Source organism: Taeniopygia guttata, chromosome 1, assembly GCF_048771995.1.
Source record: "Taeniopygia guttata chromosome 1, bTaeGut7.mat, whole genome shotgun sequence".
In the NCBI taxonomy this organism is placed as follows: Eukaryota; Metazoa; Chordata; class Aves; order Passeriformes; family Estrildidae; genus Taeniopygia; species Taeniopygia guttata.
In genome coordinates this window covers 40,179,526-40,193,375 of record NC_133024.1, presented here as the reverse complement: position 1 = coordinate 40,193,375, position 13,850 = coordinate 40,179,526, and the positions used below count along the sequence as shown (strand labels likewise).

The 13,850-nt window shown below is 39.3% G+C and overlaps 1 protein-coding gene across 2 annotated transcripts in view; it reads right to left on the bottom strand.

Moving 5' to 3' along the window:
* The window catches only part of ARHGAP42 (Rho GTPase activating protein 42), a 138,669-nt gene extending 126,123 nt beyond the window's left edge, over nt 1-12,546 (bottom strand). Inside the window, exon 1 of one of the 2 annotated variants that reach the window (XM_032747579.3) lies at nt 11,936-12,546. In XM_032747579.3, the coding sequence (XP_032603470.3) occupies nt 11,936-12,089 (154 nt within the window). In that variant the 5' untranslated portion in view covers nt 12,090-12,546. The remainder of the gene's footprint in view (nt 1-11,935) is intronic. The other variant, XM_030269749.4, reaches the window with a different exon arrangement.
* Between the last annotated feature and the right edge of the window lie 1,304 nt (nt 12,547-13,850).

Here is a 13,850-nt window from a genome sequence, read left to right as displayed (position 1 = left end):
ATTGCTGCTGTGCTGTAGCAATGCAAACAGTATAAGAATAAACACATTTTAACCTGCTGTATTTCAGCTACACAGAGAAGACACAAACCAGAAAAAGTAGCACTATGTACAGTTATCAATATTGTACGACAATATAAAAAATGGAAGTTCTTAGGTATGGAACTAAAGGAAATCAGTAGATCCTGTGAATTTGTGAGTTTAATTTACTTTAACCAGAGACCAATGCGTCTCTTGGATTACAGAGGAAAAAGATTGGTCAAAAATTGTACTTTTACAAGACTTGTAATTTTTCAATTCTCAATTAGCCCTGAAAAAATAAATGCTAAACAAATTTATTGAACATGGCCTTAACATTTTTGTCTTTTATCCTGCAACCTGGGGATAAACAGGTAAAGATGGTAAGACTCAGACAAACATCCCCTCAGTTCATGGGAAAATGAGTTGTGTCATGCTGGCTAGGGTGCAGAAGATGGCATCTTCAACCAGCTAAGCAACAGAAGCTATAGCTTAAAGGGCAAACTCAAAAATTCTGTATGAGTGCATCAGGAAATCTCTCAGCATACAAAGAAGATTTGGCTATGTAAACAGGAAATATCCTGCTGTGTCTAAACGCCTCTTCACAGAATGAAATATTTTGGATTTCTCATTTGACCTTAGGCTCCCAAACAGCACAAAGATCCAGCAGCTCTAAGCTCATGTAGCAAAAAGCCAACCATACTGACTGTATTTGTGAGAAAACTTTGTTAAGTCTATTGCCAAGCTTACATTTATTCCTACAAGAATCAGCTTAGACACACCTCTGCACTCTTATGTCAGTTTCCAGTTAAACCAGTCATGGTAGTAGACAACAAAACACCGTATACACAAGAACTGTGAGAATTTTAAGGTTCTTTAAGTAGTTCAGGCTATCTCTATCTCAACAGCATAACAAAGCTAAGCTATTAAACCCACTTTCCCGACATTAAGGATCTTCGAAAAACGTTGTTTTCTGCCTTTAAATACCTGTAAGACAGCAACTAAAGAACTGAACATATTTAATGTCTGTATATATGAAAAGAAACACAGTATTACCATCTTCAACTATTTGGTTTTGTTTCAATGTATATTTCCACAATCATGTACATAAACTAAAATAATACAGACTAGTGTTCAAAACTAAGAAAGAGAAAAGAAAAAAAACCAAAAAACCAAAAAAAAACCCAAAACAAAAAGCTAGACAACAAAAACATCCCCCCAAGACAGTTACTACAGCATAGTATCTCGATTTTGAATCACAATGCTGATACCAAAGCAAAGAGTACCGGAAGGAAACATCTGAGGCCCTACTTGCAAGCATTTTAAACATGAAAAACATTAAACTAAAGTAAAATGTCTTAAGGATGTATTCTTCACAGATTTCAAAGTTTCACTCACACATTCAAGAAACATAACTTCATGACTTGCAAGTAGACTGAAAACATTTCTTTTTAAGGCAAGAAAGAAACAATGTGATCAACAAGCCCTGCTACCCTGAACAGGAGTTTCAGGATTTAATACTTCAAGCCCAACAGGTATAAGTGAACAAGACTTCAACTTAGGGGGAAAAAAAATCCAAACAATGTAAGATTTTCCAGCAATGAAAGACCATTATATTCTTAAGGAAGTATCTTATTAGCTTTGCAGTTGCATGTTTATAATCTTAATTTATTTAGCTTTTGCCAACAATTGGATCTTTATACACTTTGGTCTCTTAGCAAAACCTCCCATCAAGAATTTTTCCTTTGATATAGATAAAAATATAAATATAAACACAAAACATATATATAAATAAATATCTAACTTTCAGATTAAGTAATGGTGAAAAACATGTGCTACATGGTGTTCATTGTCTTCAAGAAGCTGAGGCATGTTTATATGCTCTTCAAATGTTTAAAAGGGTCTTCTTCATACCTTCATGATTTTTCAGCATTCTCTAGAAAACGAGCAGCAGGACCAGACTCAACATCCATAAATGCAAAAACTATCCATAAAATCCTTTAACTGACACTTCTAGCTCTGTCAGACTGCAAGCCCATGTTCACCTTATTAAATGCACTCATCTTTCCCTCCACCAGCCAACTACTTTGCATAGTCAGTGTTAGCTGCCCTGTAGGCATGCCACATTTGCTGTTTCTTGTCTTGCTGAAAATGACCCCAAACAGATTATGCAAGGACAACAAAGAGTGATTTGCTGCAATTTTAACGATTTTCAACTCCCAAAAAAGAAAACCATGTTTTCCAACACAGAAGTCTCACCACACTTCTTAAAAATAAAAAGCAAAGGAATTCCTTCTAAGAACCAGAGTGAAGCACTGGCCATTTTCAAGAAGAAAATATGATGAGAAGCTGCAGTGCATTTATTTCCTTGCTACTTCAGTTGGACTGAGTTACATTAATAAATTTATCAAATTAAGGCAAAAAGTTCTCATATCCAATCTGTACAAAAATAACCAGTCAGTAATTCCTAGACAAAGATTTATGAGTCAAAAAACATTACATCAGGCACTCATGATGCTTACCATACTGTACTAGTTTTCCTTAGTTCCAACTATCAGGCTTGGTCAATAATATGTTGAAACTGGTTGACAGGAAAAAAAAATAACAGGAGAGGGGAAGAAATAGTACTAGCCATAGTACATTTCAGTATCTGTACATGGTTAATCAAAAACTAATATTTACAAAGATTATTTTAACCCCACCTACTTTGTTGTGGCTTAAACCAACTCTTGTTTAACCAGATCTGCTACCAATTGAAAGCAGAAATTCAGTTGCAGTGCACAACCACTGTCTGGCTGACAAAAATTTTTCCTAATACCCAATTTAGAGATAAAATATTTTATAAATACTTTTTATTTACCCTAGAAGGTAAAATACTGGACAACACTTTATAAATGAACAGATGTATTTTTACACATATATGTTTTAGCATATCAGTTTCTCAGTGTTCTCATAACTTCTGTTTTTGCCCATAATAAAGGGATTTTACCACTCCTAGGGTAAAGCTCAAGTCTTACTTATTTTGAGGTTTCCCAGAAGGTAAGCGACATGGCTCTGTAGCTTCCCTGTGTATGTAGGCTAACTGGTAACTCACACGAGCAGCATGGAAAGGTATTTAGTTTTTTTCTTGAAGTATCATTATACAACTTGTTTTAATGGCAGTGGTAGTTCTAGACATGAAAAGGTTCAAAAAGGGAACAATTTTTTTAAATTGATAACCTCAGGCTCAGAGCAATCTTTTTCAAAGCAGCAAGTTTCTTCTGCATGGTCCCTGCAACTTATAAGTAATTTTAGGCTTAGAGGAAAATCACCCCTCTATTAATATTCATGGATTTAAGGTAACAGTTTATACAAATCGTAAATTCCACAGATGAGTTCTTGCGCTCTCTCTACTTCTATCTCTCTCAATTCCTTCTCATCCTTTGTAAACAAAAGTTAAAGGTAAATAAGACAGAAAAGGGTGAGAAGATGGAAGGAATGGACTTAAAAAGGAATGTAACCTTTCTGAATAGCATGGAGCTCCAAAGGCTTTGAAAATACTGATAATCTAGACAGGCTTTTGAACATCAACATGTACCACCACAACATCACAAATCTCTCTGCTCTTCCATTCCAATATGAACTGCACTTTTAAGAACTGCGGCTTCTAAGAACTGAACTACACATATTTACACTGACATTTAGCCACTTCATGAAATTAATCTAATTATTACAGGAGAAGAAAAGAAGTTTAACTAAATCCATTTATCCCTTCTTGTGCACTTTCAATTACCAAACAAAGAACTTAAAAGGAAATGTCTTTACTAGAAACCCTATCTCCTGTATTGGTTGTTTTACCAAGGATTTGTGGGGTTTTTCTGTGCATGGTGAGGTGAGGCAAAGGTGTGGCATGAGGAGTGGCAAAGGTGAGGACCTGGGGAAAAAGAAAAAAGATGATTTTTATATTTGGTAATTTTCTAGAAGCAACAAGGTTCTTACCCAAGTATTTTTGTGCAGAAAGCAGGAGGAAGGTGTCATGATAAAAAAATTATATCCTTAACTGAAATCTAAACAGGTCAGCTGAATGATCACCTCATCTAAGATCTACTGTAAAAAAATTAAAAGTCTTTGCAGCTTTTTAATAATTAATTCCCCTGTTCTTTTCCTAAGTTCACCTCTCCCCATGAACAACAAAACAATTCTCAGTCATGAAATGCCTAGGCAGCAGGTGCTTGTTAGAAGAGGAACCAAAACATTTCTCTGAAAGTTTGGAAAGTACTTGGAGAAGAGCTTTACTGGTTTACACGGCAAGGTAGAGGCAGAGGAGGGCAGCAGAGCTGGCTTCTAAGAGAAGACACCAGAAGCTGATCTCATGTCAAACAGATGGCTCAAAAGTATCAAATCACAGAATCATAGAATACCAGGCCAGAAGGGACCTCAAGTGTCTTCTGCTCCAACCTCTTGGCAAAATCACAGATAGGTTCTTCTTATTGTTACCTGTTTTATTTTTCATTATGTTTATTTCACTTACAGGCTTTTATAGTAGAAAATTAATTCTAATGGTGATATCTGCTTTGATTTACATAATATCTTTCTGAGACCAAGAGTACCTTTGTAAACAGACACTATAACATATATCTGGCATGCAAACCTCTCTTTAATCAACTTGCAAATCAACTAACATGTGCAGTAGAACAAACTATGACTGAGGCACTGCAGCACCTTGTTTCCTGCTTTAAATATTGAGCTAAAAGAAGATAAGACTTAAGACATACAGCATTTCCATACTGTTTTGCCATGTCTGAACTATATTAATCAAAACACCAGAGTGCAGTAACATGTTTAAGTTTTTGTGTCCTGTGAAATTCAAGTTAGCATAATTCAGGAGAGGGAAGTGATTTAAATTGGTAAAATATAACTAATCTGAAAAACTACAGTGTAACATAGCCTAGAGTTTATAACCTGCTGTGAATATATCTTTCTAATTAAAGCTATTTGAACTTCACAGGGTGCCAAGGGGAGGCTATATTACTGCCCAACAGTATTTCAATTCCATATTAATATGGAAGAAGGTCAAGTTATTTTTCTTCAGTTTCAATATATACTTCCTTGCTACTGTCTGTAAGATCCTGAGACTTTTTCACCTTTAATCATACACTTGAGGAATCCACAGCACCACATATCAAAGACCATAAGCATTGATTTGATTTAATGATTGACATTCTCACAGAATACGGAAAGATATAACTTATGAAGACTATTATACTATGTTTTTTTCCCTACTTTTAGAGCTCTTGAATTAAAAGTCAATTTTAAAAGGCATAGAAAAGAGCTACTAAAATGACCAAGAAACCAGAGAACCTCTTAGAAGAGAGGATGTGAACAGCCTGTTCAGTCCAGCAAAAGGATGTGATTATTCACCAAGCAAATCCAAGTAAACAACAAGTTGAGTGAAAGGAAAATTAGCATAAACAAGTTTGAATTTCCAGATTAAATTTATTTTAATGAGTTATCCAACTCTCAGAGTAACAAGGCTCTAGAACAGCCTTCTAGCAGAAATAGAAAGGATAAAAATTGTTTTTAAAATGGAGCTTGACAAGTAGGGATTACATTATGTAATACTAGCAGGAGACTGGATTTAATAAAGTAAATCCATGGTACCAAATTTCTCTATATTCCAGACTTACTTAAAATTACAGTTTTGAGAAGATAGGAAAAATAGAAAGGCAAAGTTATAGCTTACTTATTCAGTAGGAAGGACTGTATTGTCCTCTGTATTTTTTTTTTTTCAGAGGATGAATACAAAGTTATTTACTATTACAGGAAACTGCAAATTGCTGTAGCACTTCTGCCCACAAAACCCCAAGAGATCTGGACAAGTTCAGTGACCACAGCATCATATTTTCCATTGTAGTAAAGACAATATTCCTGAAGCAGCTGGTTTCTTATTAATAGAATTCATTTATCTTATTCATAGCAAATGAAGCACACAGTAGACAACAAGCCAACTGGCCCATTAAGAAACAGATTATACTGGACCTTTCAAAGAAATCAGTTTAAAAATCCTATTTAAAAAAAAAAAATCTTCACAATATTTTTTTCAAGCAGAGACATCATTTCATATGGCATTTGAAACTCAAAACTGCTCCTTTGGTAGCCTGACATAATCCAATTACCAAGTTTCTCTAAAGAAAACCAGTTTCAATATTAAGGCTTAAGAACACCCATGTTGAGTCATTCAACGTCTCTGTTAATACAGTAATCATTACTGACAGTATAGAAACTCACTTGCAGGTAGTACTGGTTCCAAATTAAACATCATGTGATGGCCAGAAAATAATGCACTCTCTAACAGTCCACTACATTCTGATATTTGTTCTCTTCACATATATTTGGCTAAAGATAATATGATACAGACTGCAGCTGCTTTAAGCACTAGAGGAAGCAGTTAAGATCCTTCTCTGGCTACCAACCAGCTTTCTGTTGGTATCTCTGCATGAAAGGCAGAACACTGTTAGAAATGTTTTTGACAGTTACATCCATAATCCATAGATAATGCAGACACCATCTGAGGTTGCACAGGACCCTACAAATGCCTATCAGAAGTAAGAGGAAAGCAATGAAACAGATAACTTCAAAAGCAAAACCCAATGTCAATGAGTAAGTTTAAATTTCCTTTTAGTGGGAAAAAAGAACATGCAGTCTCTCCCTGTAAATACTAGTTGTAGAACAGGGCTGAAGTAGGCATGATGACCACGTGTGCTCCATGAAGCTACTGCTGACTGTCATGAATGCTTACTTACTAAGCAAGTGTGACTCTGGAATATCCCAGAACAACACAGATCATATGGCCTAGTTTAGTTAGCATCACATCTTTATGTATGGCCATACTAAGAGGGAAATATTTTTTTTTAATTGGGAAAAATGCACTTAGGGACTAAGAAATGTAAGCTACAGCTACATAAATAAAGGAGAATTACTGCTATCAAACTTCAGCTGTCAGTATTCGGTCTCGCTTCACTTAGAATCTGGAAAAGACATTGCAAAGACATAATCTTATGAAAATATGTGAGGCAAATATATCTGGGAAAATGCATCTCTCTGGAAAGATACAAAGGTTTTGTTTTCTTCGTGAAAAAATGAATCCCTAAAGATCGTAATAAAAAAGATCGTAAATTCTTATGCTGTAATTTTGTCCTTTTTTTTTCTAGAGAGCTAATCCCCAAAATGTCCCTATGTATAAACAGGTTCATCACTGTATTTTTATTATTAGGTTTAGTAGAGAAGTGAATCATCCCTGAAAACCCTGAAATATGCCAAACAATTTAAGTCTTTTTATGGGTGAAATTTCAATAAAACCCTGGTAAATAACATCCCCTTGCACCCCTTGCAAAAGACAGTATTTCCATCTTGTGTCTGTTTCTCCTTATGTCAAGTAATAAAATAAAACTAATGACTGCTAGTAAATTACAAAATTCTAAAGATATCTGCTAAATCTTACTAATATAACATGTATATATAATATCACATCTCTCCATTACTATTTGCATCATACATAGATACTTGAAAAAGTATTGTATTACTTAAAATAGCTGTAAACATACTGAACTTTCAACCACTTAACCCAAAACTCAGGCAGCTCTCATCTTCAAATATTTGATTTTGACAGGACTTAAGGTGGAGAGAGCCTAAAAAATCAGAGGGAGAAACAGAAGGCTTCTGCACACACTGAGCCTTAAGATCACCTGTACAAGATAAATGTAATTTTTCTGGATTATTAAATACAAAATTCATTAACTTTGGCAAGTCAGTAAGCCTATTATGGAAATTAAAAGCACACAAGTAATTCTAGAATGGAATTTCCTATATAATCTATAGGACAACACCCTAGAATAGGTTTTTTTTCCAGAAGATAAATACAAAAAAAATAAGTACATGACTGGCAAAAAGTATAGGGAAAAACAGACTTGATGTTTTCATTGAAAACAACCTAGAATGAACAAGAAGAAAAAATATCAATTCTGCCTTAGGAGTTGTTCTACAGCTGGACCTCACAATGTGAAGCATTTAGGCATATGCACTTTCAACATGCACCTGAAAGATCTATTAAATTAGGTGGCTGAAGAAATTATGAACTCAACAGTTACCTAATAATCAAGAAGGTCAGTTATAACAGGAAAGCATTTGTTCTATAAAGCTTTTTATCCTCTCAATTCCTAAGTTGACAACAAAAAACCTCTTCTGGGCGCACTAAAAAACTATATGCTTCTACTTAAATGTGCCTATATACAGGGCTAAAGCCCTGTCAAAAGATAATTTTTTTAATATAATAGGCATTATATCTTACATGCATAAACTAAATCTTTCAAGAGATAGCAATGCACTTAGTACCTCAGCTGATTTGAAAAAGGAGGTGTAGTCCTAATACTCATAGCAAATACTAATTGTAGGACAAGGCTGAAGCAGGCACAATGGCCATACAGATGGGAGGCTAACCTAGCTAAACTGAAACATATAATCTCTGTTGTTCTGGGCTACTCACAGAATCCTGCTTATTTAGAGAGACAATGTGCAAAAAATGCTAGGAAAAAGTTGCTGAGGACTTTATATCAATTCTAGCTTTATCAGTTCCTACTGTATTTGCAATAGTCAACTGAAGCTTCATGGAACACTATTACAGCTCTGCATGCCACCTCGGAAAGCAGCTCTCTCCAGAATTAATGTAGCAAAACCACGTTAAAATAAAATCTGACTCATTTTGGTACTATTCCAAATGAAGTGCAAAATATTTGCATACTATATTGAGTGTGTTTGTTCTACCTTCAATTTATGTGGAATCTGCCAGGTATTTCTAAACATTGCATTGTTACAGTAACTTGAATACTTGATTGTGAAAATATTAAAATTTTGTAACACTTGTAACACAGAAGTTTAATTTTACCTGAAAAAACATGGACATGCTGTAATTTCATATAATAAAACTTACATTTAACAACCTTTTAAATAATATTGCGTTTTCTAACTGCATTGAGTCAGTTTCACTGTCTCTTCTCTAAGCATGGTCAGGGTGACATGTTCCAAAACTCACTTCCATTGAAGCTCTACAGCACAGTCCAGTTTTCTTTTACCCCATCAGAACTGATCCTACAAAATGATGTGTAAATAAATACCCTAGATCACCTAGAGATAAAACTTGGTAAATAATGCCTGCTTTGTTTCTAGGCTTTACGGTTATTAAATATTCAAAAATCAAATAATAGTTATCACTGAACTCAACTACTTCATAATTTGATTTTCAAACACATTTTAAGAAATTTGAAAAAATAAAAGGTTTGTAGAAGTATTTTACTCTTCACTGATTTTAAAGATGAGTAGGAGCCACTAATTTGCTTAAACAAGTCAAATTTCTGTGCTCTAGAAATATACAATAGTGCTACTTGCTGTAACAGGTATATTGTTCTTGCAGCATCTACAACAGAGTCTTTAAAGCATAAGTCTAGGATTTCTAAATTGTTGAGAAAAAATCCAGACATTTTCTCAGCAGCCCTTACACAGGAATTAAGGCAATATTCTACAGAAGAATGACACAGTCATGAAATCAAGGGATTGAAATGAACAAGAAGACAAAGATTTCTTACTATACCAAAACAAATTTTATTTTTCTAAGGCTAAAAGACACAACATTCTAGGTCAATATATAGGATACAATAAGCATTGTGTCAAATAGAACATTTGAACTAAAAGGTTAGAAAAATCATGAGAACTTACAAATTAAGTAGTCATTACTTGAGATAGAAATATTGTTCTAAATCCTACAAGGACTAATAAGCGTTCTCCACAAAACTAATGGGATTACTCACTTCAGAATCGGGGTTCAAATTACTTCTCAAATAGAGTATTTGTTCTACTGCAACCCGTCTTTGAACCTGTCAATCACAAAATGGCTTGTGGTGGAAAAGACTTAAAGATCAACAGGTTCCAAACACCCCCACCATGGGCAGGGACACCTCCCACTAGACCAGGTTGCTCAAGGCCCACCCAACCCGGCCTTGAACTTTTCCACAAAGGGGCACCCGCAGTTTCTCTGGGCAACCTGTTACAGTGTCTCACTAACCTCACAGTGAACAATTTCTCCCTAATATCCAATCTAAACCTACCCACTGCATTACCCCTTGGCCTAGTCACTGCATATCCTTGTAAAAAAGTCTCTCTACAGCTCTTGTATGCCTCTCTTTAGTTACTGGAGAGCTGAAGGAAGGTTTTCCCAGAGCCTTCTCTTCTCCAGGCTTAATAGCCTCAACCTCAGCCTGTCTTCAGACATCCTAAGAAGTTGTGTTTGCTCATATTTGATCTGCACCTAAAAACAGTCAGCTCTTAGTGTTAGTCCAGGTCAAAAAAGTACTCATGTGGTATCCTAATCTGTCACTACTATTTTATTGGACCAGGATTGTAATAATAAATTATTACTACTTAGAACAAGCTCAGACTTTCTGTTACACGGAGAAAGCTTTTCAGCAACAAGAAAGGCTTAAAGTACAAATAAACTTTTTTGCCTGTAAAAACTGTACCAATGAGTTTTCAGAGATACAGATAGACTGATACACACACACAAGAACTATTTCTGTGTAACTGGTCATCTCACATCCTGTGGGCATGGGTTCAATAATTTATTAAATTTAATATAAATTCACATAAGTTGTTAGAATTGTACCCAGCTACTCACTAGAACTTAGATGTGTCCAGAAATACATGCATTTATATGGAAAAAAAACCTCAAAAAGGCAACAGCTGCTTTATGTAAATGCAATGGTGTAAAGATACAGTTGATGCCTGAACAAGTACAATTCAACCCTACTGCTGGGCAAATAAAATCCTCACAATTTTTACCTCCTAGGTAAGGACACAAACTTTGAGTTTACATTCCGGGTCAGAAACATTTCTTAAAAACTGCAGAGCTCAGAGCTCACCTGCTCCCTGTCCACATAACAAGCAGTACTGCTACCACTAACCCTACAAAAACTGCCATACCACGTCAATGTTGCAGATATTTTTAAAGATGAAAGTGATTCTTTCCTTTGACTAGCTCCTATTGTAAAAAGAGATGCTATAAGTAACTTCTCTGCTCTCTGTGAAGGAAAACTTTGGGCAACAGGTGAGAGATCCAAAGTCAAAGAAGTAAAGACAAGACGTAGGTGGCAAGGTTTACAGGACAGGAGGACAAACCGCGTCCAGTGACACTCCTGGGCAATTCCTAGCTTTCACATTATGATCTTCAGAGCATGACTGCTGTTTTCACACCCCAGAAAGCTGTCACTGCTCCACACAGAGATCTTTAAAAGCGCTACACTCTTCGTGTTTATCTCTGCTCTCAGAACTTCCAAAATACTTAAAAGTTAATTAACCACAGGAAGACACGACATTATGGGAGGGGGAGATATAAACTCTCCCTATAAATCCGCTTCATTATGTCGCTTTGCCCCCTTATTACGAACATCTTCGCTATCTGAAGACACGCAACTAGCAGCCAGCGTGCCAAAAAGAGACCCAACCGCAACACTCCACGCCTGGTCCGTAGCGTACAGCGGTATCTTCACGGCGCCTTTCCGCCCCAGCCCCGACCCGGCTCCTCCCGCACCCCAGGCGGGACCACCTGGCCGCCCCGCGCCGCCGCCCGCGCGCTGCCCGCGGCCCCGGCGGGAGGGCGCGGCCGGGCCCCGGGCCGGGGCAGGGCCCGCCCGCCCCCGCTCCCCCGGGACACCCGCCGCGGGCGAGGCGAGGCGAGGCACGGCGGCGGGGAGCGAGAAAGGGAGGGAGCGGGGCAGAGAAAGTTGAGGAGGCGCCTTTCGGCGGCTGCCGGCAGGGGAGCCCGCGCCCGGCGCCCATTCAAACAAAAGAAGCCCCTTCTCCTGCCAGCCACCGCCGGTCCCACCGCCCGACTCACTTCGCAGGGCCCCGATCAGGAGGCTTCCGTCCTTAATCAGCTCCTTGATGAACTTGTTCGTCCTTTCCAGCTCGATCTCGTGACACTTGAGGCGCTCCCTGAAATCCGGGCTGTCCAAGTAGGAGTCGCTGAACTCCAGCGTGGGCAGCCCCATGGCAGCGCCGGCCGCCGCAGCCCCCCGGCCGGCGGCGGAGCGAGGGAGGGAGGAACGGAGGGAGGGCCGCGCCGAGAGACGGCGCCGAGGGCAGAGGGGAAAGCGGGGGAGCGGCGAGACGAGGCGCGGCTGCCGCCTCTCCGGACAGACTCCCGACCCGCCGCACCGGCCCGCTGGCAGCGGAGGCGGCGCGCTCCGGCCGCTGTCACCCAGCTACATCGCTGCCCGCGGGGCACCGCGGGCTCCCAGCGCCGCCGCCGCTCCGCCGCTTCCGGCAGCGCTCGCTCTTCCTCCCCGCCCGGCGCTAACTCCAGTGCGAACCTCCCCCGGCCCGGCCGAGGAATTCCTCCTCCTCCCGGCGCGGCATGCTCACACGCCGGGGACGCTGCCCGGCAGTGCCCGCCCCTCGCTCGCCGCCCCTCCGCGCTCTGCCCTCCAGCGGGGAGGGCCTGCGCGGCTCTGCGAGATGCGGCGCTCGCCCTCCTCCAGCTTTGGGACAGCCAAAGCAAAGTCGGGAGGGAGGATCCGTCACCGGGGCATTGCAAAGGGTGTGCGTGGGGGAGACCGGTTTGTGTCGGGGTTAAGCGGGGTTAAGCCGCGCTGCTGGGGCAGAGCAATGCCAGCCCGGGGCTCCTGCCTCCGCTGGAGGAGCCGCGGGAGCCGGGGCCGGAGGCAGCCAGCCCGAGCGGGCCTGCTCTGCCCGGGGATGCTGCTGGCATCTCGGCCAGCCTGCACCGTGTGCGCGCCCGGCCTGCGGCAGGCAGAGACAACGATGGCAGCATCCGTGTTCTGCCATAGGGCTCGGTTGCTGTGAAAGGGGTACAGCTGAGTGAAATCCATCCTAAAGATGAGCATCAAGCCTGGTTTCTGCAGCAAAGTTGGTTTTTATAAGTATGTGAGTAGGCTTTTCACAGTAAACAGAAACACTTTGGTTGATTCATGTATGTTTATCTGGAGTGGTTTATCCAGACATACCATGTAAGTATGTATACAAATGTACATACTGGATTTAAGGAGAGCTCTCTGTAAACACACTTTTAAGTTGGCAGCAACTCAGTTGGAAACAACCATCAAGGCATAGCCATGAAAGTAATTGTACTTCAAGAAGCCCATCACTTGCCAAAAATGACTTTCAAGAAGACAGCCATGCATACACTCCCACGAAATCATTTATCACCATGTCTACACAATTGAATATGGAAGTGCAGGAAGGTTCAGTGCTCCTACATGCTGTAATTCCTTGATATAATTTGTGGTTTTCACACTTTCTAACTGTCATCAAAATTTACCTCTTTGTATTCACAACAGATTTTTGTGAGTGTCAAAAATGCAGAAGAGACACTGCCATTTCTACTAATACAGCCTGCAGAATTTCTTGAAGTGAAAATATAATAATTCTCAATTTTCACAAGGCTGAGACTTCCTCAGGACAGAGTTAGCTGTCAGTGTTGATACTAATAGACCCATTGAAATATCTTAATTTGTAGTGATCAGAAAACTCTGCTCATTGACATGTTTCTTATTTTTCTAATAATAGGAGGAATAAGACTCAAAAGGGCTGCTTCTTTCCATGCTTTTGCAGGCAGTAGCATGTGACTTCATTTGTCAACTAAGAAACCAGTTTAACTACTGGAAGGATGTTCCAAATGGAGCTTTTTTCTGACTATTAAAAATCTCATTTTCAGTCTACATATGGTCTACAGGGTCATTTTAGGCACAGTTGTTCTCTCTTCAATGACATCTGGAACTGAAAATATTCTT